General features: G+C 39.8%; 1 protein-coding gene across 2 annotated transcripts; it reads right to left on the bottom strand.

The window, feature by feature from the left end:
- Positions 1-496: 496 nt before the first annotated feature.
- On the bottom strand, positions 497-25,060 carry ece1 (endothelin converting enzyme 1). Of its 2 annotated transcripts, XM_087840917.1 has the most exons (19): positions 24,907-25,060; positions 16,051-16,137; positions 13,759-13,894; positions 9,109-9,321; positions 8,882-9,006; positions 8,628-8,774; positions 8,269-8,334; positions 7,820-8,008; positions 7,044-7,186; positions 6,664-6,778; positions 4,289-4,399; positions 4,114-4,212; positions 3,900-3,977; positions 3,687-3,790; positions 3,329-3,439; positions 2,822-2,889; positions 2,561-2,751; positions 2,035-2,130; positions 497-1,377 (listed from the first exon to the last, which is right to left on the bottom strand). In XM_087840917.1, the coding sequence occupies exons 2-19, from the start codon at positions 16,135-16,137 to the stop codon at positions 1,201-1,203; spliced, it is 2,256 nt and encodes a 751-aa protein (XP_087697043.1). In that variant the 5' UTR covers positions 24,907-25,060; the 3' UTR covers positions 497-1,200. The 2 variants fall into 2 exon arrangements, with proteins under 2 accessions (XP_087697043.1, XP_006782965.2); XM_006782902.3 differs by lacking the exon at positions 24,907-25,060 and having other exon boundaries at positions 16,051-16,668.

Below are 25,060 nucleotides of genomic sequence, written 5' to 3'. Positions count from 1 at the left end.
AACATGTCTGAGCCATTAAAAATCTGATTTATGATCAGGCAACATGTGCATTTACACCTATAACTGTAAAAGACAAAGTAACCCAATATCAGAAATTCAAATTACACCTGAATCAAGGCAAATGGAAGATAACAGAAAGCCAGATTATCACATTTAATCAAGAGGGATAATGAACTCCTCTAGGATTGTATTGCTAAAGGAAGGAAACCAAAAATAAAACTCCACTAAAGTGGAAGAACCTTACAGCATTAACTTCTAGTCTATGAATTTGGCAGGTGTCACCTGTGCCCAACTCTTTTTGTAGACATTTCAATGAAACTGATGCAGAAAATATTTCGCAAAAAGTCAAATGACACCCAAAATTATCCCAGGGAAGACCATTGGACCCAAACAAAACCTATGCAGAATCTGAGCCTCTGGTCACCGTGTGTCAGGTCAGAATCTTGCCTGTGAATTAAAGTGATGCATGAATCAAATAAACTGAACAAGGGAAATGTTTCTAGATTGGTTTTAATGTACAAAATTTGTGACAAAATGTATAAATGGGTATGGCACATTGTGGCTTTGCTTACTCAAGTTCTGAATGACACTGACCAAACTGTACACATATTTTTGGAATATTAAGTGTTAAAAGGCAAACACTTGCATCATTAAAACAGTATTTTTACCCTTTAATGGCTTTAAAAAAAAACAAAAACAGTGTTAACTGCACTTTCCTCAGGTTAAAAAAAAAAGAACAACAACTTTTAATTCCTGGTTCACTTGTATAAAAGAACAAAAACTTTAAATATAACATTCAATAAAAGCAGCAGATAAAAGCTCAGTGGAAAGTAACAAAAAGTCCCATTAATCTGCTCATTTGAAAATATGAAGCCAGAAGAGTGGTTCCTCCATCGTAACTATCAGGTGGTTTTTCAAAGCGTTCAAACAAACCAAAAACAAAATAAAGCGACATTAAATCTCAATTTCGGGGAATGCAGTTTGCTAAAACGGTCTTTGCATAGAAGTAGTGAAGATTGCAATCCTTCCAACACAGCAGCCACATTTTGTCTCGATAAACAGCCTGATAAGCACTAAGTAGCAAAAGAGGACTTTCAGTGATACCTGCATCCCAGTCTCATGAGGCTTTGTCGGCATCTTAAACAACCCCCACCCCCAGTGTCAGTTTCACTCCTGTTAAACTCCGTGATCAACGAGGCATCACCAAAGCTCACACTTGTGATTTGGGTTCATGGGAGTATCTGCTTTGCATCCAAAGTGCTTTGAGAATTCACGTGAATTTGACACTGTGCCGATGACCCTGAATCTCGGAGGACTGTGAGGATCTGTCATAACGCCCTCATGTGAGCTCTCGGGTGTCTTGACAGAGCACCATACCTGTGAGAGGAACAGAGATGAGACAAAAAGAATGAGTTATTTTCCTACCTAATCCTTCAGAGTTATTCAAAAAGCTGTTGAGAATAATTTGCTTTGGTGCAAATTACCATGGCAACAGGTACATTTGAGAGGCAACAACAAGACAAGCCCAAAAAGTTTGATTTGCCTCCCACTTTGATTTTTTGAGTGATTTTCAATTCCACAGACTAGTATGTACTTTCCGACTATCATATTTTATTCATCAAGATCCAGTGTGTGATTTAAGTGTTCCTTTAATTTTTGAGCAGCATATCTTGACTTTAAGATCAAAATCTCTCCATTCAAACCTGTCCCCTCCACCACCCATCTTATAGCAGTGTTTTAGCATTGGTGTTTATTACAGAGTTTTACACTACAAGGCTTATAATAGGTCTTGTCTTCCTACAGCCATGGTTTTGCATACAATCGAGATCTGTGACATACCAGCTTTCTTAGAGCCTGTCAGAAAACAACAAGAACAAGTGTGGCAAACTTGTGTATCCTTTGAGTGTGGTAAATGCAACGCTGAGAACCAAGCCAAGATGGTAACCACAAATTGTTATTCTGAACAGTTTACAGCTCAATACACATCTGGGGTGTGCTTTAAGGCTTTAAAACAGAAGCAGTGTTGGTACAAACCTGGGCAAACCCCACGAAAAACAGCTGATGGTTCGTCATTCCCAGCGCTGGCAGCGTGGCCTCCTCCCCATTCTTTTTAATCCAGTTTAAATAAGCCTTCAAAACAAGAAGCACCTCAATTTACTTCTAGGGCATCACTTTTGCTTCTATAGCATTTGGTCATCTGCCTCGCAGCTTATGACCTTTCATTACATGGAAAGAATGTGTGCATGTGAAGTAGTAACTAGAGGCTGACAAGGCCACTCATAGCCACCTGTTGCATTTCCAGGCTTCACTGTAAACTAGACAACCTTTTTCCAATACAGATTAATGGATATGACCCACAGCAGGCCTGAGATAAACTGCTACAGGGGCTTAATGGCAAATCTGTGCACTGCTCTTCTGACCTTGTAAGCATGCAATGTGTCAAAACGTGGTTATAACCCAAATACAGTCTTATACCAGCATTGCTCACAGAAAGCCCCTTTCTGCACATTTAAATATTTCATGAGGTTTCAAGGTGAGCTGTGCTTCTTATCTGACAGACGTTGTAAGCAGCCTTGAGTCCACCGTTGTCAGCGATGTTTTCTCCCAGCGTCTGTCTTCCATTCAGAGACTCTTGGTTGATGCTGTAATTGCCATACTGCTCCACCATGCACTGGGTCTGCGTCTTGAAAGCTTCAACAGAAGAGTTCTTCCACCAAGGGCGTAGGTTTCCATCTTTATCATACTCCCTGCCTTTGAATACAAATATTATTAGTTTAGGTCAAGTTTAAGTCACTCTGAAAATACAAATTAAGAATTTTACCTTGGTCATCAAATGCATGAGTCAGCTCATGGCCCATGACAACTCCAATTCCACCAAAATTGAGAGCTCTACACAATAAAGAAAATTTAGAGGGTTGTTAAACAGACTTGCTGAGGTTTAAGTCACCAACAATGATTTAAAGCCAAAACGGACATCTTTTGATCGCCTATGATATCGTCACCCATGATGAATCAGACCTCAAAGGCTTAAATAGTGTAGGTGCTGGTCTCAAGTGTGAGAACGTCATTTGTATTTCACGTTAATCTAAGTGGCTACTGGCTTCAAGTGAACACAAAGACTGAAAGGGTGGAAAATTGTGTTTGGGTGGAACAGCTGTTAGCACTGTTGCCTCAAAGCAGCAGTTCTGGATTTGAATCTCAGTAGTATATGAATGTGAGTAAATGTGACTGTCAGTTTGTCAGCCAAATATAAATGCTTTTCACAGCAGAATAAAGTTAGCGTTAATTACTTCATTTAGCAAACTCTGATAGAACATTGAGAACATACTTAGGCCAAGAGCGACTGTAGAATGGAACTTGCAGGATTCCTGCAGGCAGAACCATCTCATTTTTTGTTGGGTTGTAATAGGCATTTACTGTTGGAGGGGTCATGCTCCACCTGCAAAACAAGGCACAAGAATGCACCTCATGAGATCAAGGTCCTGTTCCCACACAGACTTCAGATCAGTTTGAAACTAATGGGAACCTTAATCTAACCACTCCTCCATAGCTCAATTAGAGACAAAGTTTGGTTCTGCTACATCAGTACAATGCACACACGCCAGTAGAACTTCACTCCCATAACCGTGTGCTACCTCCCATGTGAGAAGGATGGTGGGAAAGAGGGTTAAAACTGAGGAACTCACTGGTTTCGGTTGGGAGGTTTCCTCAGCTGGTCTGCAGTCACTCTGCCTGAGAAATTGTAGTACTGCATAACATTCTGGAAGTAAAAGCCTGACACCACAGCAAACTGAAAGGAATCAAACAAAATAAAATTCAGCATTTTAAGCAGGCAAAAGAGACCATGACAAACAAAAGTGAGAAGTTAGGACCGGTAATCCACTTTTCCATTTACCCACATCATTGAACACTTTATCCAGTTTCGTGCCATTCATGATGAATTCAGGATACCCGACCATGTTGTATATTGCATCTGCCTGTGAAAGATGACAATTTGTAAGAGACATATTTTCACAGCAGATGGCAGTGCTGCATTTCTCTGCCACTTCTACACAGAAAACAGTTCATGCACAGATGTCACCATAAAGCATCAGGGGGATCCTTTATACCCACTTTTTCTTTTGCTGCCTTTTTTGTTTCTGTGTCCATCCAGCTCACATACTTCAATCCATCCTGAAATGCCTGCTTAATTTCTGTAACCATTTTCTCCGCCTGAAGCACAGGAAGACAAAGAGACGTCAATTCTCTCGCAGATGCTATTTTGAAGGAAGAACCTTGAAACACTTACAATGGCTTTGCTGTCCTCAGCAAAGGTGGCTTTGACAAACATCGCGCCAAGAGCAAAGCCCAAGGCACTGTCTGTGTCGCTGACGCACAGCTTCCAGCGTGGAGTGCAGCTCTGCAAAAAACCCAAGACACGTTAAAGAAAACGATGCACCCTTCACTGGTTGTTAGGTATCATTTGCCTTGGAGTGTTTTTTTTAGGCTGCCATATTTTGCTTGCTTCAGATTAGTCACCATCTCCTAGATTTCCTGGATTACACATGACTAATCTGCATAAGTTTTAACTTGCTGCATTTAAATTGCCTAGAACCCTGACTACGATAAACAGATCTAAATGGCTAGAAATGAATTCACCAATTTTGAAGTGGAGGTCTGCATCCTGCTTATTGCATTCCTGCTGTTACAATATATAATTAAGACGTAACACTACTATTTTTTTGGAACAATTTTATGAAGGATGCCAAGAGCTCTGATAGAAAGTGAACCATATACTTGATAAATTGCTTTGTCTATGACCTTTGTGCTGTTATTTTATCTCTCTAGGCTCAGCGATTGTATATAGCTCACAGCACTCTACATGCCACACCCAATTTTTGATGCTGCCCTGAGTCACAAGACACTGATACTAGAAACTTTAATTTGTTAAGTAGTTACGTTTGTCATTTTCCCCTTAATCTAAAATACACTTTAAAACACACCTCAGTTATTCAAATTAAATTCTGCAATTACAACATTAATTTTTCTCATAACTGTTTTTAAAGATTTTCCTTGTATTTGCAAAGTCTAATTTTGCTACCTCTAGACTAACATAAGTTTATCTTCAGGTAAAATGACAGCTGTAGGCAAAAAAAGGACGCAAGTGTTCAGAGCAAGAAAACGTTCCAATCCGCTCGGCATACAGATGGAAAATGAGATGTGGAACAGAAACAAAGACGCACGCGGAGTATTGTTTGTTATTTCAGCTTGACCCCAGTGGGTAACGAGACAGGGAACAGATCTTCCTCCAATAAGGGATGAAGTCACTGGAGTATTCACAGTCAAACAGGAAGCACATCTTTAGAGATTGAGCTGACCTTCCACAAAGTTTTATTTTGTTTGAAAAATAAAATCTGTAGTATCATTGTGTTTAGTAGAGCAAATCATTTGGGTTTTATTTAATGTAAAAATAACTCCATATCAACCTTTGCTCTGTAGAAAGTTGAAATTGTTAACTGCTCTTAGTATGTCAGCCATTTTTTTTAATTATAGGAAAGTACTGTGAATACTTTGCATTCACAAGACTGCAGATTATCTGTACTTTTTCTGGGGAGGTGTGACGTCATTTACTGCCACTGTATTTATGTAGCAGCCAACTCAAGACCTGGATAGTTTAACTCCGCTCTCTACAAAGTTAACATAATGAGTGAGGTGAGCAAACTTGCTGTCATTTTTGTGAATGCACCCTTTGATCTGAATTTAAATGTCACAAGACTGTATGCTTACATTATGTCACTGAGCAAACTCTTAAAGCAGGAATTACTCAACAAGCTGTCATTTCTGAATCAACCCAGAAACTTTCAAATGCAAGTAAAAACAAAGAAGGATGCAGTTTGGAGTTTGAGTGTTTTCAGAACAGGAAACTGCAGATTCCTGTTACTATGTCTGCATTTTATGAAGTGAACACTTTACATATTCATTTTATTCTTACTTCTGCTCCTAGCTGTTACTGCCACTCGTTTCTGAGAAAGTGCATATTTAATTCAATTTTATTTATATAGCGCCAAATCACAACAAAAGTCGCCTCAAGGCGATCTATAATGCAAGTTTGAGCCTTCTGCTATTAGACACCTCTCCAGCTTGGATTCTGAAGACAGACACCATCTCTACTTTAAGAGTAGATGCAAGGCTGTTTGATAAAGCTCAGTTAGGGCTGGATCAGGTGACCTCAAACCATCTCCTAGTTATGCTGCTATAGGCTCACCACTGAGAGACCCCCCCCCCCCCCCATCCCTTAAACAGCCACCAGACTACAGGAGAGGAAGACAAATGTTAAAGTTCTTCCTCCCCACTGCTGCCAAATGGTTGCACATATAAGGGCTGTCTAATTGCTAGAATTTGTAGAGTCTTTACAATATAAACTGCCTTCTGATTACTGATGTGAACTTAATTTACTTAGGATCACAAAAGGATAGAACCATCCCTACAGAAGCAGTATTATAGAAATACATAAAAATTGATGTGGCACAGATTTAACATTAACACCAGTTAAAGCTGGTTTGACATGTTTTTATATCCAATTTAACTGCCAGTGCCCAGATGCATTCCAATATGCCCATCGAGTGTTGAGATAACCAGGAAGACATTGATTATAGTGACAAGGCCTAAGGCTTCATCCCTTACCTTCTTGGTTCCATACATGACCTCAAGGAAACGCTGCTCTGCATCCTGGAACTTTTGGTCCAAAATTGAGGCCATCTTTCTCACTACTTTCATCATCATGTAGTTGTTGAGAACGCTTACCAAAAAAAAAAAAAAAAAAAAGTAAATGTTAATTGAAGAAGGGGCAATTCACAATAATAAATCCAAACAGTCGGGTCTTATCATGTAAATGTACAAGAGTTATTGTAGACTGTTGATCTCCTCTGCTCCATTTTATTCATTTGACTGCATAATAAATCTAAGGGAACAGATATTTACATAGCTGTGTTCACATAACGTTATGCAACCCGTCTTTGACATGTTAAAGAAAAAAAATGATTAAGAGTTTCTTTGCACCTCACCTTTTATTTGTTTTAGTTATGAGGTCAGACACTTTCTGGAGGTATTCTTTGGCATAAACCACCACTGGCTCCGATTCATTAAGTGACACAGAAGCAAACATTTCTCTGAGGTATGGCATCCAGTCCACTGCTGGAGCCAGAGTCTGCAACACACAAAACAAGCAACTGAGGAACGATGAGAAAAGTCTGGGCTTCTTTATAGTGATCTTAAAGACTTACATTCATGGTCATTCACAGTGCAGCTGACATTTGAAGTTTAAATACTGCAAACATTTGTTCTTCCCTTTGCCGATACTATCAAAACAGAGGCCTACACTGGAAGTTCAGCATATTTTGCCTATCTGACTTCACTCACCCCAAAAATCTCTAAATGGCAGTCACACAAAGGCTCTCAGTAAACCACAGCATTTCCTGATCTGGCTACAAGGTATCACATGCAAACATACAGTGTGCAGCATAAAGCCAGCCACAAACAGAACAAAGACATAAGAAACCTATAATATTAGGAAAAAAACATGAAATGCTTACTCCAAGCTTGAAGCAACAGAATCGCTCTTACTAACCAGTACTGTTGTTACACAAGAGTGCAGTATAAATGTGTCTTGTAGCAATCCACATCTCAAGATATACTCAACTGGGAAAGACTTTACACAATCGCTAACAAAGACATGCTCCAGGGCCTGTTAGGTCTGCAGTAGGAACTGAGGTAGCTTTGGAACCCCAGAAACATGCGGTTAAAGCTGAAGTTAGAAGACGAGATCTCTGGAGACACTCACTGTCAGGTCCTTTGCCTCCATCTTATTGTAAATGAGCTCCTCATCTCTTCTCTCCTCCGGAGGGACTGTGATGTTGGCCAGGGTGGTTTCAAAATCTAAAACTTCCTCCATCATGGCCCGAGAACCTTCCTTTGTGCCACCCAGAAGAACTCCCAAATCCACTAGAAAGTTGAGGTATGCTGTCAGATACTATAAAGAAAGGCAGCACATTGAGACAGGGTTGTATGGAGAAAATGTTTGAATGCATTATAAACTTAAATTAGGAAAGAATTCAAACTATGGACCCACATGCTACTATGCAGAGTTTATCCCCGAGGCCAAAATAGGAATATTAAATATTTTACTTCCTTTTGTAACAAGGCAGCGAGGCTCAGGGTGTGTTTAAATTACTGTGCACCCTTGCATGCAAACTGTCGTAACTAAAACCAGTCTAACACTGTAGACAATACCTTTGCATTTGCAGTTTTGTTGAGGTAGTAATCACGTGAAGGTAGTCCCAGGCTGGTCTGATCCACCTAGTGTTAAGAGAAACAGCCTATGACTCCGTATAAGCTCAAAATCAGCCCTTTTGTTTTCATTCGGCAAGTTTCTGCATTAGTCTGGCAACTCCAGCATACAGGCTAATGCAGAAACCTGCCGGAGATCCCACTTTTTCCTTTGTCATAGTCTTGTGAGACCCTACAAAAGGAATGAATTCATTTGAAAGCAGACAGACTAATACTGTAGCAATAACAAAGGAATCGGTCCAAGAATAACAGATAAAACCTGTCCTCGAGGAAGCTGTTAAACCTTTAACTTCTGTTCTCACCTGGATGATGTTAGTACTGGAGTTTTTGGAGTCTGTGCTGACATACACAGTGAAGAAAGGAGTAGTGCGCAAGTTGGCAGACACTGTTCGCAGAACTTTTTGGAAGTTGTCCTTGTCCCAAGGTTCAGTAAGACCCCATCCTCCGATCTGGAACAGACAGGAATTAAGCACACTTTCAGAAACTAATTGAGCCAAGAAAATTTTTTTAATTAAAATTGATAAAAATGATTTCTTTTAAAGGTGAATAACCATACCTGGTCAATTAGTTGCTGGAGTGGCTTAGCTCCCAGTTCCTCAATCTTGGTCTCATTCATGCAGGCCTCATAATATCGCTGGGCCTTTTCTTCAGCATCACTTAAACCTTTCATTGTTGTGTTTTCTGCCCAAATACAATGAAATCACACCAGTGAAAAACAAGCTAAAAATATGGGGGTAAAAGAAGCTAAAAACACTGAACTGCATTCAAATAAAGGATCTTTACCTAATAACTGCTTCATTACAAGCATGTTGTGTTCCCACAGGTTGCTGAAAGAACCCCAGCGGGACTTGCCCTCATATAGTGGGTTGTTTTTTATCCAGCCCCCACAAGCAAAGTTATAGAAGTCCTGGCAGGGATCTACGGATCGGTCCATTGCTCCCAGAACCGCACTGGCCACAGTAATGCAGGGCTCTGTTAGGCACAAGCCTGGGTGTGCTGTTGCACAAAGAAGAAAAACAGTTTTAAAGCATATTAAATTCATGGATAATTCACTTTCAGCATTATCAGCTAGTGGGAAACAACCAAAATGGATAATCTGAAAATTCATTGGGGGATCAGAAAACCAGGGTTTTCTGACCATCTGGAATCCATCATCTAAGAAGAACAAATATACAACCTGAAGGGACTGCGTATTGTAATATTCTTTAGAAATAATTAGCTGAAAAGTGATAGGTGGCAGGTCTTTTTTAGGAAGTGGCATGTTCCACTAATAAATAATTATTAATCAAAGTGTCTGATTAATAGATGAATATATTAAACAGAAAAGGGCAGAAGACTGAAGATTACTTCAGCAATCATTTCATTATTTCAACGGTCAAGTACAGTTTTTATACAAACACCACAAACATGTCTTTTGAGCAGTTTTAAATCTAAGATGACACTTTCCCATACAGTATATGTGTTAGTTCTCTAGAAAAATAAAGAGGAACCAAGCAGAGCACTGAGGCTTATAGATTCTCGGTTCTAAACATTAAAGCTGTTGAACAGAAACCTTTTAGCATTTACAGAAGTGTAAGCAGTGAATACCTCTACTACAAAACTTTCTGCAAGACCTTCAGCTTGTCCATATAAGGTATGAGACAGACTGAGCCATATGTGCTGTGATGAGGTTAGTACCCTTAGGAGGTTTCATCCTTGTTCCTTTTATTATTTCAAAGTGTGATCTGACTTGTGGTGCTGAATTGGAGGAAGTGGTATTACGTTTCCCATGGTAAATTTAAGGAAGCTACCATTGATGAGACACCACCAGGATGTCAATACAATTCCATAAACCCCTTTTTCCATAATGAACAAGGTCAAGAGACAGCTAGGGTTGTTTTTAAGCATCTAACAATCAAATTTATACTTTAGACCTTTTTCTTCCTCATCTCTCACATACAAGAAACTAATCACCACTAGCCAAAAATAATAAAATGAATAATTCGACAACACACTGTCAAGACTTACTACCTTTTCTTTCACTAGGTATATCAGCACTTTTGTGAAGGAATATTAGGACCACAATAATATACATTTAGGATTTTTGTAAAGCATGGGATTCTACCTCAGTTGGCAATTTTACTTTATAATTACAAAACAAATTATAATTCTATTAAAAAAAAAAAAATCATTGAATTGCATTATTGAAAATTCTCCTTTAAACCATCTTTCATTATAGCAAAGTTGATTTCCACTCTTGAGGTAAGATATCAGTACTGCCCATGTCTGGAGCTGGAACTACACTGAACAAAAATATAAATGCAACATTTGTTTTTGCTCCCATTTTTTATTGAGCTGAACTCAAACATCTGTGTATGTAGAAAAATGTTCAAAAGACCCATGATTCTCAAATCTCTATAAATCTGTGTTAGTGTTACCAAGATAATCCATCCCACCTCACAGGTGGGAGCATATCAAGGGACTGATTAGACAGCTTGAATAATGTACAGGTGTGCCTTAGACTGCCCACAATAAAAGGCCACTCTGAAATGTGCACAGTTTTGCTTTATGGGGGCAGAAAACCAGTCAGTATCTGGTGTGGCCACCATGTGCCTCACACAGGGCAACACATCTCCGTCGCATTGAGCTGATCAGGTTGTTGATCGTGGCCTGTGGAATGTTGGTCCACTCCTCTTCAATAGCTGTACAAAGTTGCTGAATATTGGGAGGAACTGGAACACGCTGTCGTATATGTCGATCCAGAGCATCCCAAACATGCTCAATGGGTGACATGTCTGAAATATGCTGGTTATGCAAGAACTGGGATGTTTTCAGCTTCCAGGAACTGTGTACAGATCCTTGCAATATGGGGCCGTGCGTTATCATGCTGCAACATGAGGTGATGGTTGTGGACGAATGGCACAACAATGGGCCTAGGGGATCTCGTCATGTTACCTCTGTGCATTCAAAATGCCAGCAATAAAATGCACCCGTGTTCGTTGTCCATAACATACGCCTGCCAGAACCCCACTGCCACAACATTGACATCAGCAAACCGCTCACCCACACGACGCCACGCACGCCATCTGCCCTAAACAGTGAAAACCAGGATTCATCTGTGAATAGAACGCCTTTCCAACATGCCAAACGCCATCGAATGTGAGTGTTTGCCCACTCTAGTCGGTGACGACGAACTGCAGTCAGGTCCAGACCCCGATGAGGACAACGAGCATGCAGATGAGCTTCCCTTAGACAGTTTGTGCAGAAATTCTTTGGTTATGCAAACCAATTGTTGCTGCAGCTGTCTGGGTGGCTGGTCTCAGGCAATCCTCTAGGTCAGCGGTTCTCAAACTTTTGCTGGGCCCCCTTTGTTTTACAAGAAAAATGTCATCCCCCCCCCCCGCTCTAGGTGAAGGCCATGGGCTGGTGTGGTTACACGTGGTCTGCGGTTGTGAGGCCGGTTGGACGTACTGCCAGATTCTCTGAAACGCCTTTGGAGATGGCTTATGGTAGAGAAATTAAGATTCATTTCACGGGCAACAGCTCTGGTAGACATTCCTGCAGTCAGCATGCCAGTTGCACGCTCCCTCAAAGGTTGCAACATCTGTGGCATTGTGCCGTTTGATCAAACTGCACATTTCAGAGTGGCCTATTGTGGGCAGTCTAAGGCACACCTGTGCAATATTCATGCTGTCTAATCAGCCCCTTGATATGCCACACCTGTGAGGTGGGATGGATTATCTCGGTAAAATGCTCACTAACACAGATTTATAAAGATTTGAGAACAATACTTGAGTCATGGGTCTTTTGTGCATGTAGAAAATTTCAGATGTTTGAGCTCAGCTCATGAAAAATTGGAGCAAAAACAAGAGTGTTGCATTTATATTTTTGTTCAGTGTATTTAGTTAACTTTGCTATACCAAAGTCTTTCCAGAAACAAATTTCGCCACTTGGCAGCTGGTTTGCTCTTGGTTGGGAAATACCCCCCCAAGCAAACACTTAGGGTTTTATTTGAAGTGTTATTAACATAAACATTTTTTAAATGGATGCCAAGACAAAATGTAGATGTATAGAAAAAGCTTAAAGTTTACAGACTTAGTTTTAATATAATTTCAAGTTTACTTGCCCACTCTTCATTTGGACCATTATAGAATTCTGTCATATTTACTTTTTTTTTTTACAACATTGAGTGCCATGCCTCCCTCTTCTATAAGGTCTCTGGCTTAGACTTGAAGAAACTTAATCCAGACATTCTAGTAAGAATCTAATAAGTCTAGTAAGAACAAACGTTGCACAACTCCCTATTTAATAAACCCCCCACCCTGCAAATTGCAGTTTTATAGTCTTTCCTTGTGCAGAACAATGAAAGAAAAAAAAAAAAAAGAAAAAAAAAAGCGCAGTAAGTAAGCTTTTTGCTATAGCTTCACATTTAGAAGTACAAATATAACCTTTAAACCCTGGAGGCAAGGATATTCAAAACAAAGCCTGGTGCCATTTTTTTTTTTTTAAAGGAGCCATGTCTCTTTGATTAAGCAAAGAGGCCAACTGGTACTACTGTAATTAAAATGGGTGTAGCATTCTTGTGTATCACTTCCATTTCATGTTTTGCAGAGGTGACTTTTCAAAACACTTAGGACAGCAGTGGTCAGCATTGTCACTTTAAAGCAAGAATATTCTGGGTTTGGGCCTTCTCTAAGGAGTTTGCAAGTCTTCCCAGTGTCTGCATGTTTTTTTGGCAGACACTCCAGCTTCTTCCCACAATTCAGAGGGTTAGGTGATTTTACAGTAAACTGGCTGAAGATGTAAATGTGAGCATGAACAATTGCCCATGTGTTAACACTGTAATAGCCCAAGACCTGTTCAGGGGGATCTCCCAATCCCACTCACAACCCTGAATTGGATAAAGGGAAGAAAAATGCATGAATGGGGTAGCGCTTGTATGTTTTGCTAGATTTTCTTGTGTATTGCTCTGGGTTTGTGGACACAAGGTCACCCTTTGCATTTCTACATTGCAAAAGAGTGTCTAATACATCAAGCACAAATTTGTTGATTGGCCTCAACTTTCAAGGGATCAAGCAGGGTCACCTTTGAGCCATCTATTAGTAAGTGTAGCTGTGACCGTTCTAAAATTTCTCCAACAATAATTTGTCTACTTCACCTATAGCTTTCACAAGACATGGTTGATGGGGCAAGGAGAAAGGAAAGTTGTGTGTAATTTTTTATTTTATTTTTTAGAAATAAACTTATTTTGAAAATTCTAATATTTTGATTGTTTCTGCATCATTTTCTTAGTTACTAGAAACAGCTGATTTTAAAACTTAAGTGTATAAGTTAATTACAGGCTAGGATTCTCATTCTTTTGTGGAGTTCAGAAAAAATAAAGATTAATATAAAATCACTGAAAGATCAAAAAAAAATAGTAATATTGAGGTGTCAATAAAACTTTGAACTCACTCCGTTTGTAGAAAATCCCAGTTGTGATGAGAGTTACGAACAGGCCCACTGACAGAACGCACACCAAGCACATTAGCCTCCTCTCCACCCGTGTCTTGCTCGGCCAACACGAGGAACGGCCACGCAGAAGACTCACCTACACATACACAAATCCTTTAGATGGCTTTTTTAAATTCAAAGCCACAAACACTACTGCATGAATGACACACAATGAGTGTATTTACTTGTGAACAAAAACTGGAAAATATTGTGTATAGACAAAGTTTCTCAGGGATTTGATGACAGGTATGGTTTCACAGCACAATGGCGTCTCCATTAGTCTCCTCAGCTCTCATACACGGAAAGAGGTCAAGCATACTTTCATTGTTTCCTCACTAATAAAAGCAGTTTACTTTTGGCCTAATATAAGACAAGACAACACTGAACTTTATCTGCTGCTTTTGGTGTTCACCCTTTAAATGAGTTTACCGATAACAATCTGCTGAAAAGTGGCTCAAAGACTCCAAGAGTCACTCATATCCTTCAATGGACACATTACAAACTCTGGTCAGTCTGAACGAGACTCTTATAAATAAATGGTGGCTTTTATTCATTCCACACACTACACTGTTTAAGCCAGGTATGCCCAAACTATAAATATAGGGATCAGATTTGCTGCTATTAGAAGACATTTTCACAAGTCAAATTAAAGTGTGATCGAAGCAAAGGCAGCTTCTTAAGTGAATTAAGCAGGTTTGGTGCAGAGCTGCACTTCTGAGCACAATTGGGATAATCACTGCCAAGTCTTTCTCACCTGTAGTCTGCCACAGTCTTAGGAAAATAAAAACCCACACTTTATACTTGAATCTAGACAGTTTGAACACTGTTTCAATCCTGGTTAAATAAAGCACCTAAAGAATGAACGAACTGAAGAATGAACTGCACAAAGCAGTGTCTGTCTGCATTGTATGGACATGAACAGTACACTGTTTAACTTAAGGAATGAGGCCAAATGCTCTATCTGCAGTCTCAGTGAAATCCTTTATACATGTTGAGTTCTTTCATAAAGCAGAAAATACAAAGGATTTCACACTTAAATGCTTCAGCGTCTGTGCGCAACAACTTCCTTGTGTGAAAACCATAAAAAAAAAATATAAAGACAACTTCATCTCAATGGGGAGAAAAAAAAAAAGCAACCAGTTTCATTCGGTTTTAAAACTAAAGTCAATTTGTGGAATATTCTTGCGTTGTGGTCTTCTCTTCCCAACCTGCTGTTGGGAATTCTTTAATTTAGCTAGCTTTATTATTTTTACTGTTGACATGGTTAATTTGTGCTTGATGCCACACTGAAAGCCAAGCGAAACAGTGGAGGCAAAGTTCAGATTTCAGTATTGTTTGAACTATAGACCGTTTTCAGTTATAGCACTGACAATTTTATTTTACAGGTGTTTTATTTTGTCCCCACCATGAATAAAAAAAATAATAAGAAGCTGCAATCTGCACCCAACATGTATGAAAATGATAAAAATGACAGCTATTTTTTTTTCCATCAATTCATTCCTTTTCTTAACTGCTTATCCAACCAGTTTCAGTGGACTGATACCAGCTGATGCTGGGTGGGAGTTGGGTGCACCCCGTCCATCACTGAGCAAAAACAAAATGCTGTCTCTGGACAGAACTGGAGGAAACCCACACAAGTGATGTGACCAGTTTTTTTCCGGTGACTTTTTCTGGAAGAGTTTAAAGCCTTTTTAAAAAAAAAAAAAAAAAATAATTATTCATTAACAGTATTCCAGTGGATCCAAATTTAGTTTGAGAACTACAGACACTGGGGAGGATATGTCCCAGCTCACTAGCGGTTAGGCCATCTTTCGTTCAACTGTCATGCAAATATACTCACTAATCTTATAATCTTCTATTTCATACACAGGCTCAGTTCAGAATGAGGCCTCTATTTAGATGTTTTGGCCAATGCAACATTACATGAAGACTTCAAATTCTTTCATGAATCAGAATAGGAATACATTTCTAAGTACTAGATATCTTAAAGTTACGGATAGACCTGTTAAACTAATACTACGGCTAGAGTGGCATCTTTTATTGAACCACTAAACGAGGGCAGCTTTGTTAAAAAGAAAAAACTAATCATAAGCCTAAGCCGCTGTTGGTTCATCTGTAATTGAAATTTAGAAAATGTGTCATCTTACACCAGGTGCAAAACCTCAGTTACACACTTACCCACATGTTTTATAATAATCCAGTACCAGCACGAACCAGTTTCTTATTTTTAGCCCAAGGTATTTACATTCTTACCTGCATGGGAGCTGATGGGTAGATATCGTCACTGGTGGAGTCCACCACATCCTCCTCGTCCAGGGTGGCTCGCCTGTATGCGGACATCTGAAAAGTCAAATTAAGAAAAGACTCTCTCAGCGCTTCCATGTTGCTTCAAGCATCTAATAACATCCCACTAACATGTGAGAGAGTTTTTGCGTGCGGTGTCTGTTCTTCAGGAATTTAAGGCAGAGGAGGGTTTCCCTCTAAAATCCATCAGGAGAAAACAAAATTATCCGGTTTACTTCTTTCACTCACACAGCAAAACTGCTTAGGGGGAAAAAAAAATGGAACATAAAAAACACCACGTGTTGGTCTGTCTTTCAAAGCACTTTTCTGCTCCCTCCAGTTCTCTCAACACCTCTAAACGCCCCCATGGCTTCAGGCAGAGAGACCCTGCAGCAAACTTCACAACAGTAGGAAAACCTCCTCCTCCTGAAAGTACGATCTCCTTGCGCTTCTCCTCTCCCTCTCTTCCTGAGCAAAGTTTCTGTAGACTTCCTTTTCGGCACGGTCTATGCAAACACGGCAACAGAGAAGCCGGAACTACTGAAAAACGGGAAGCAGCTCTGACTTTTACATGACTGAGACTGAGTGTATGGTACTGATTGTGTGAGCGTGCGCGTCTATGCGAGTGTGTGTGAAAGCACATACTCAAATGTGGTTTCACTTAGATTTGTGGAGGCAAGCGCGCAGTTGTAGTTCACGCCCTTTGTCTTTTCTATAGGACACAATGGACTGGGAGGAGGAGCACAGAAAAAACAACAATCTTTTACATACATGCTCAGTTTCTTTTGCAATTGTTACCTGAATGTCATAATAGCCACTTCTGCTCATGTTTAATCCCTCACCCAAAAAGGGGCACAAACATGAAAAAGCTGTTTTAAAAAAGAAGCTATCCGGAAGGGAAGCTGTGAGTATATATGCTGGGGAGAGTGATTATCTGATTGGGGACAGGTGTGGTGGAAAATTGGAGGGAAACGTAATCAGGACCAGAAGCAAAGCTAACAGGAATGAATATGGTCCAAGAATTACAAAATAAATCAGGAAGTGACAGAACAGAAATCCTGTACCATGACGTGTGAGTGGAACCTGTCATCGGTATAACCTAAACACATAGTTATAAGACAAAGAATATCTACAGCTGACCATCAGCAGTAATTCCTTCTTTGGGAAGTATATGTAAAAAGTAAAAGAAAATGTATCATGGCTCTATTTATTAAAGTATAATGTCTGGCTGATTTAAGTGGGTAAGCGACACAAACACCAATAATGCACAACCACACTAACTTTCCATTATAAAAAAAAAAATAACTTGAAAGGTAAGGTAAAACTAAGAATATTTCATAATAATGTATAGAAATAGCACTTCAAAGTTTCCTTTATGAGCTGGAGTGGGAAGCTGGTCACCAAATGACAAAGAAGTTTAACCCTATTAGCTGAGGCTTGCACATGGATCCATTTATTTGACAACACATCATATTGCGAATCGTTTTAATCTGCTGAAGAAGCTATAAAGATTTTATAAAGCAGCTGCTTTATTTTTGACCTGTGATAATGGGAGGGAGAGCAATAAGGTTCTCATAGCATTGTGTCTAGCACTGTAGCCTATTTTTGAATCTGCTGCCCAGCTGGAACACATGTTCTTCCTGTGGGTACTCTGGCCTCCTCCATGAGTCCAAACACATACATGCTAGCTTAACTGTTGATTCTAAGTTGGCCGTGGTTGTGAATGGCAGCGCGCATGATTATCTGTCTCTCTAAATGACTGGCGACTAGCTAAGACCCTGAACTGAATAAGAAAAATTGGATGAATGGTGATGCTTTTATGACCAAAAGAATATGGTCAGAAATGTGAGTAGGGGAAATTAGCTTTCTCTGAAGGGTGTCTCGGCTAAACCTCAGCATGATTTAGTACTGCGCTGAATCCTCACTGAGGGGAGATGTCATTTTTTGCATTTATACATGTGCATTGATCTGTGTGTATTGCTCTACCAGGAGGTTTTGTTTGGATCTGGAGCTGACTAAACTTCAGGAATAGTTACTTTTACTAAAATGCAGGAAGGCTGAGTTGATACATGTGTTTTTATGACTGTGAAAATGAGAAAATGCCTACACGTGCAGAAAACTAGCTATTTTATTAGCATAACTGTAAGCAAGAGACAGTTACAACTTTTGTTACACAGAGGTATCCTCCCTGTGTTACTCAATATACTGAGGTTATACCATATAATGCTACCAAACAGCCCTATCACAGCTGTTGTGGTCTGTGTTGCAGAAACACGCAGTTATATTACTGTGAAGGTGCACGTCATTCTGTGGTGCAGGGTACAGATTTAAACCATAGCTGTCTATCCTTTCATTTTCAGTGCTTATCTAGGTTGGGGTCACAGGGGCAGCAATTTAAGCAGAGATGGCCAGAACACCCTCTCCGCAGCCACCTCCTCTTCCAGGGGGACACCAATCAAGCCTGGTGGGTAGGGGTGGGACGGCTCCTCCAGGTAGAACGTGCACAAATGGGGACATGGAATATCAGTTAAATCCTACAGTGTCAACGAAACTGGATACACGATGGTTGGACATAAAGAAACTTTCATGAATGACTTATATAGTGTTTAGGTCTTTATTTAGTTTTTAAGATTTATCATGTTTATTTTCTTAAAAAGCATTACTTTCTCATGTCTCCTGTATTTCCTTTTTCTTCACTCTGTGTCACTACCACTCACTTCCTCTTTTGCAGTGTCATATGTGTCTTTGTGTGTTACTTTGCCACTTTTGTGATTCCCCTGCCCCACCTTCATTAGGTTCACCTGTCTTCATTTATTTTCACCTGTGCCTATCAGCCCTGTGTGTATATACTCCTGTCTCGCCCCGTGTCACTGGTTAGGCTGTCTGCTGTTCCACCTGGTGTGCCTCCTTGTGGTCTCGCAGATTACTGTGGTGTTTGCTCAAGCCTTTTGGACTTTGTTTAGACTTGTAATTCTTTTTTGGGTGTCAATGTTGCAGCTAAACCTGCCTGTTGGGTTCTACATTTTTCACCTTTAATCACATTTAAACAACTAAAACACGAAAAAACTGTTAGTGATGATGTTTAAATTAAGCAAAATTTAAAACCCATCTGAGTTTATGAATGTATTTATAGCAGCCTATTTCACAATAAATCTCAAATATTTGAATAATTGGACATTATTTTTGGGGAATATTAAACTACACACCACAATCTAGTTTCTTGCTTGCAATTTAAAGAGTCAATTTCCAAATGTTCCGATTATTCTCAAAGGCAATGTGCAATCTCCAAAAGTTGATTCTGTTCATCTGGACGTAGCGCTATGCTACGTCCAGATGAACAGAATCAACTTTTGGAGAGTTACTTTCCTGGATGATTGAGAATGCATCCAAACGCAATGTGCAATCCATTTTTAGAGCTAATTTGAAACTTCCAAACCTAAGGAGCTGCTTCCTATCACTTACAATTCATAAACAGATCTTTCAGTACAGCGACTGACATTACACAACTTTGTTTTCTAATACTCCCCATAGCCTGTTGCCTCAGTAACGAGGACAGGTTAAAAACAAAAAAACAAAAAAAGAAAAACTTTTGCAATAAATCTTGCGTGTACTGTTTCAGGGAGAGCTAGAGGAATTACTGGCTCCTATTGATACAGCTTTTCAGGCATTTCTGGTAACAGGAAAAGATCAGAGTGGCAAGGAAAGCGTTGACTGGATTGCTGCTTTTATTAACAAACTGCGCCACCCAGGTCACTTTCAGCAGCTCTGACATTGAACTGCTAGCTGTGAGGTTACACACACATTACATGCTCTGGAAGTTTTTAAATGCCATCTTGGTTGTTGTTTACATCCTGCCTCTGCCAACTAGGCAACCACGTGTAAAGTCATCTACTCTGTTGCAGCAAGACTCCAGACTATGCATCACAAAAAGTTGACTTACACAAGTAAGACTGTAGACTTTTGGTAGTAAATATACATATCTGCAGTTCACTAGTAAACACGTGAAGCACAAGAGGCCAGAGATATAGATCGTTCTTATGCTACAATTTCAACACTGTTAATAGGACAATGATTAACTTCAGCTGCCTGTCAACCCGGTAAATGTGTCACCACAATGCAAAACGCCACAGGGGGATATATTAAAAACATTTTTGCCTGGAGTATTTTGATCATCAAGCACATAATCAGACTCTAAAATAGTGCTTTTGTCCAATCTTTGTTTTTCCCCTTGTGGGCAGTTCACATGTTAGTCTTTTGACCAAAAACCAAAGCAGCGACTGAAATAAATGTTTACTTGATTAAGACTTTATTAGATTGTCTCATAAGCACAGCCAGAAGGTCAGATCCTTTCTTTTAGTTCCCACTTGTCTCTCATAAACAAAAATTGATGTTCCTACCACAAAAATCCTCGAGAATTCCATGCAAACCAGGAGCACAAATTCCTGTGATTCCTACTAAATCTTGGTTTCTATTGGGTGAGATTTATGAAATGAACCCCAATGGGAGGGGAACAGCTGTCAGTTGAAGTTAAACTGAAAATTTGTTGAGAAAGAGTGTTGGATTTGTTGGTACTGCCGTTCTTGGTCGGCTGCTTGCTGCTTAAATAGTTGTACATAAATAAGCGGACTTAAAAAAAAGAAATAGTTACTGAAGCAGAAGGAAACTGAAAAAAAATATTAAATTAAAAGGCTTTCATTCTGATCAGCGGTATAAAACTTACCAGGGAAGACACTGATACCAGCCAATAACTGTTTGGGGGCTTTTATTCGGAAAAAAAAACCTACTGCTTGTTGTTGTCCTCATAACTTCCTAGATCTAACTAGGGGCTTTATTTTAAAAAAAAAAAAACAACATATCAGGCTTACATTAAGAAGGAAAGTGCTTTCTTTAAAAAAAAACAACAAAAAAACAATAACTCAGTGTAAAGCATCACTAACATCTGCTGACTAACTATTTTAAAGCACATTGAGCTTACATTAAGAAATGGAGGGCTTTTATTTTGGAAATCTGACACCAAGACCCACACTGTAGCAGTCGTCAGAGTGTTTCTGCGACAAACACTGCAGAATTAGTTGCATGCCAAAAAACAAACAAGCAAAAAGGATGATTCTACATACTTTGCAAAAACCATCACTGTGTTGGTGTGTTTATGCACTCCAATAAAGGGCTGGCAGCTGGCCTGCTGGGTCATACAATCAGCTTATGAAAAAATGGAAGAACTAAAATGATGAGGGGAAGAGGTAGGGCAGAATATGAGGGCATAGATACACTTTCAATTATATAAATGGTTTCGAATGGCCTATAGCTCAAAGCAAAAGGTCTAATGGGGACATTGACGCTTGACTTTCTTGTTTGACACACATACACTTTGCTCCATCAATATTTGACCTATAACTCATTAAAGGATTACAGCTGTTCCATTTAACAAAAAAAGTGCCTCATGAATTAAACAAAGTGAGTGTAACTCAACAAAATTATATGCAAAAAAGAAAAACACCCCGGTTTAATCATGTAGTCTGCTTTGGATCACAGTGCAGGATAACAAAATGCAGTATTTAGTGGCACTGACCACGTTGTTGCTGCACAGGCATTTCTGTGCACATTCACTGTTTCTGAACACTTTCCTGGCAGCTAGAGTCTGTGCAGATGTGTACGCACAGATTGCCACACAGATTGAGCTGAATCACTACGTAGTCACAATACCACTTCCCCTTTCCTGTTAATATTTTGTGACCAATAAAGGCCTCTTTTATTTTCAGGAAATGTGATTTTTAATACTTGATGCAATACTAATATACACTCATCCACACAGACCTGAAAGAAAGAGTTATAAATTATAAATATGAACCTCCTGCTCACAAGTTCCTGTTGATGCCCTTTCTTAAAGGACGTCACGCTAAGTGACAAGTGGGAGGCATATGAAAACATAAAATGATGCAAATCTTACACTAACAGTCTGTGGTCAAGGTCAGTTGTGGACACTTTGTAGGAAATCCCTAATGGTGTCCCACAGGGCCCAAAGATGTCTTCCCAAAGTAAAGCCGACAGTATGCGAGGTAAGTATCCTCCAATTCTTGGAAATGACGGGAGACTGTGGCCTTTGAGGGAGACTGTAAACCCCAACCATGCGTCAGTAATTCGTCACTGATCCTGCAAACCAGACGATTATTTGTAGCACTCGGGCATTCTTCCAATAATAACTTCGGTGTGTTTGTGTTTAGAATTGGGTGCTGCATGCGCTGTGGCGTGCAGAGTTTGACAGTTTATTAGCAAAGAAACAAATGCGAGTAGGACGAGAGGAAAAAGAAAATGTGTAAAAAAAAATGTCGGCGGAAGGAGGGAGATGATTTAAAGTTTGTCTGACATGAGCTGGCAGTGCACCCATTCGGCCTGGGAAGAAGTGTGCCCTGGTCAACCACTGTGGTAAGCCGGCGAGACGCTAGGTCTGGATGCAGCTGCAGACCACATAAGATCAGTAATTAATGACTACATGCTAGAAACAAGTTACAATATAAGCCTAGTATCCTGCGCAAGAGACACGTGTCTGTTGACTTCTGTTTATCAGATCTGAATCATGCTGTGCTGTCATGCAGAGATGAATCTCAGAAGACTTTCAGCAAGAAGCAGAGAAAAAAACAGGCTTCTTTCCAAGCCTAAAGTTCTTTGTTAACCCATTGGTGTGAATCCAGAGTTCAGGAAAAACATTCCAGGAATACCACCCCGTCGAACATAAACATGACTAAACATCCTACTATAACAAGTACAAACTTTTTGATCCAGTCCAACATATTACCTGATGAGAAACTGGCTGAACACACTGCAGCTGCCTCTGGCTGTGTTTACTGGAATACTGCAATTCAGTGCTCGCGGCTTCAACTTGTTAGCTGAGTTTTCGACCTGTGTCTAATGTTCGCATGTTTACGTAGCAAATGAAGCAAAGAAATTAAACTAGGAATAATGCCCGGTGCAGTTGTTCCTAAAAGGATCCACAAACCACTTAATCTTTTGTGTCCAGGCTCCTGTTTCTGCCTGAAGGCCGCTGATAAGACAAAGTCATCTCAGGCTGCAGCTCTTGATCCCTGATGTCAAAACAGCAGTGGAAATTTCTTTTTTGTCACAGTGCAGAGACGATGTTTCCTTTGGGGAAAACACCCTGATAATGACACCCCCCCCCCCCCCCCACACACACACACACACACACACAAAAAAGAGAAAAAGAAAGAAAGAAAGAAAGCTACTTTCCCAGGCTTTCCCAGCTCTGATTGTTAAACTAAGCTGAAGAGCTTTATGAGAATCATAACACTTCAGGCCTATTTTTAGTGTTCTGTGTATGCCTCCTTTGACAAAATAAAGAGCTTGCATTTTCTCTCACATGGTTTTTAATATGCAGGTTTCAGCTCTGAAATTCTTCAGATTCCTGGTTAGTGTACGACTCCAACTCATTATTCTGTGTACTTTTCAGGTACTCTGACGTATGTAAAGTGATCAAATATCAGTGAGCCAGGTCTTGTTTCGCCATCATGCTGTGTGTCTGCTGCAAGTAACCAAAGTATTAAGTTCAGTCATCCTGACCCTGCATGCACACGAGTTAAACGTGGTAGAATAATATTTGCTCTGATACATATAATATGGCATATTGCTATATTTCAATATAGTTCTCATATATCATTAAAGCGCTCCAAGCGGGACCTTTTTAGCATAAGGTCAGGATTAAAAGGAGTGGCACACGGAGGCTTGCACCAGCGCAAACAGATAACAGCAGATTACCTGTTCCTGCTGTTGTTATGGCATCCTGCAGCACACTCCTGATCACACCTAGGTAATGAATAACTGAATGAACCGAGCTCCCCAAGTGCAGCACCTCCAGAGCCTTGTAAACATCTTTAAAGCAACCAATCACCCAGGCATGAAACTGTACAAATAGTTGCCTTCTGTGCCAGCAATCAACAGAGCAGTATTTCAAACAACCTAGATATTGATTTTAACTTGAGTTTGGACTGGTTAATTGCTTCATAAATTAAAAAGAAAAAGCAGCGAAAAGCAGAAGTAGCTCTCAACAGAGAGGAAAAGGAAGTGGCAAAAGGACATGAAAATCAGGAAATCCAATTCCTCCTAAAGTTGAGGTTAAGGTGAAGCAATCTATTTTAGGAAGAATTTGCATTAAATTTGATTTAATAACTTGAAACTTTTATTATGGTTGCATTGGTCCCTAAACACCAGCAGAAAACATTCTGGATAGTTTTTTAAAGAAAGTTTTCACTATTTAGTTATTTACAGTACACAAAGAGGGGGCAGATGCACAAAACAATCAATTTTTTGCCTCTGTATATATAATACATTCTTACAAATGTAATCTCAAATACGCTGGTTGACGATAGGATGTTGAGGTTGACTCACTAAACGCACCCCTGGGTATTTATGAACACAACTTTGATGACTCAAACGTGATGTGTGTCAAAGTTAGTAGTGAAAACCTGAGAGGCTGCAAACAAGACTATTAATGCAACATATTTGAATATGGCAGTAAAGCCCCAAATCTCTATTAGATAGTTACTGTCAAATTAAAACCCACAGCATGAAGCTAACCTAGAATAAGGCAACTAAACTCCATGCAAGGCTCTGTATACAGCCTGCTCTTTAGTTATATAGGACGCACAACCACACATTTGCATTAACATTTCCTTTAAAAACAGGGTTTCTTCCTTTAATGACCACAACCTCGCAGTAGTTTGTAATAATCAGTCTAGTGATCAGCGTTACTGCGCACAGTCCAGTTGTGTAATTACACTTTTAATCAGTATCGCGTGTAGCCAGAGGACGTCTTACCGTGCTCTCTGTTGATCTGCCGCCACCGCCGTGACTCCGGTGCGCTTTCTGACCGTGGGACAGTGAGCGATCTTCAGCTAAAACAGCCAAAGAGCCTGCGCTTCATTGTCAAGATAGTTCACGTCCCTCTGAAACTTTCCCCGACTACGCATCT

This window comes from Neolamprologus brichardi, chromosome 5 (genome assembly GCF_056152115.1).
Source record: "Neolamprologus brichardi isolate AB-2024 chromosome 5, ASM5615211v1, whole genome shotgun sequence".
Lineage (NCBI taxonomy): Eukaryota > Metazoa > Chordata > Actinopteri > Cichliformes > Cichlidae > Neolamprologus > Neolamprologus brichardi.
Note: the sequence above shows the minus strand (reverse complement) of the source record. Positions and strands in the feature narration are given on the sequence as shown.

Excerpts from the sequence above, each read along its gene's own strand:
- ece1 (XM_006782902.3), bottom strand. The coding sequence starts at position 16,179 with ATGGAAGCGCTGAGAGAGTCTTTTCTTAATTTGACTTTTCAGATGTCC. Across the intron at positions 13,895-16,050 it reads ACCCATCAGCTCCCATGCAG|GTGAGTCTTCTGCGTGGCCG; the intron begins GTAAGAATGTAA and ends GTGTATGTGTAG. Across the intron at positions 3,978-4,113 it reads AAAAGGCAGCAAAAGAAAAA|GCAGATGCAATATACAACAT; the intron begins GTGGGTATAAAG and ends CATCTTTCACAG.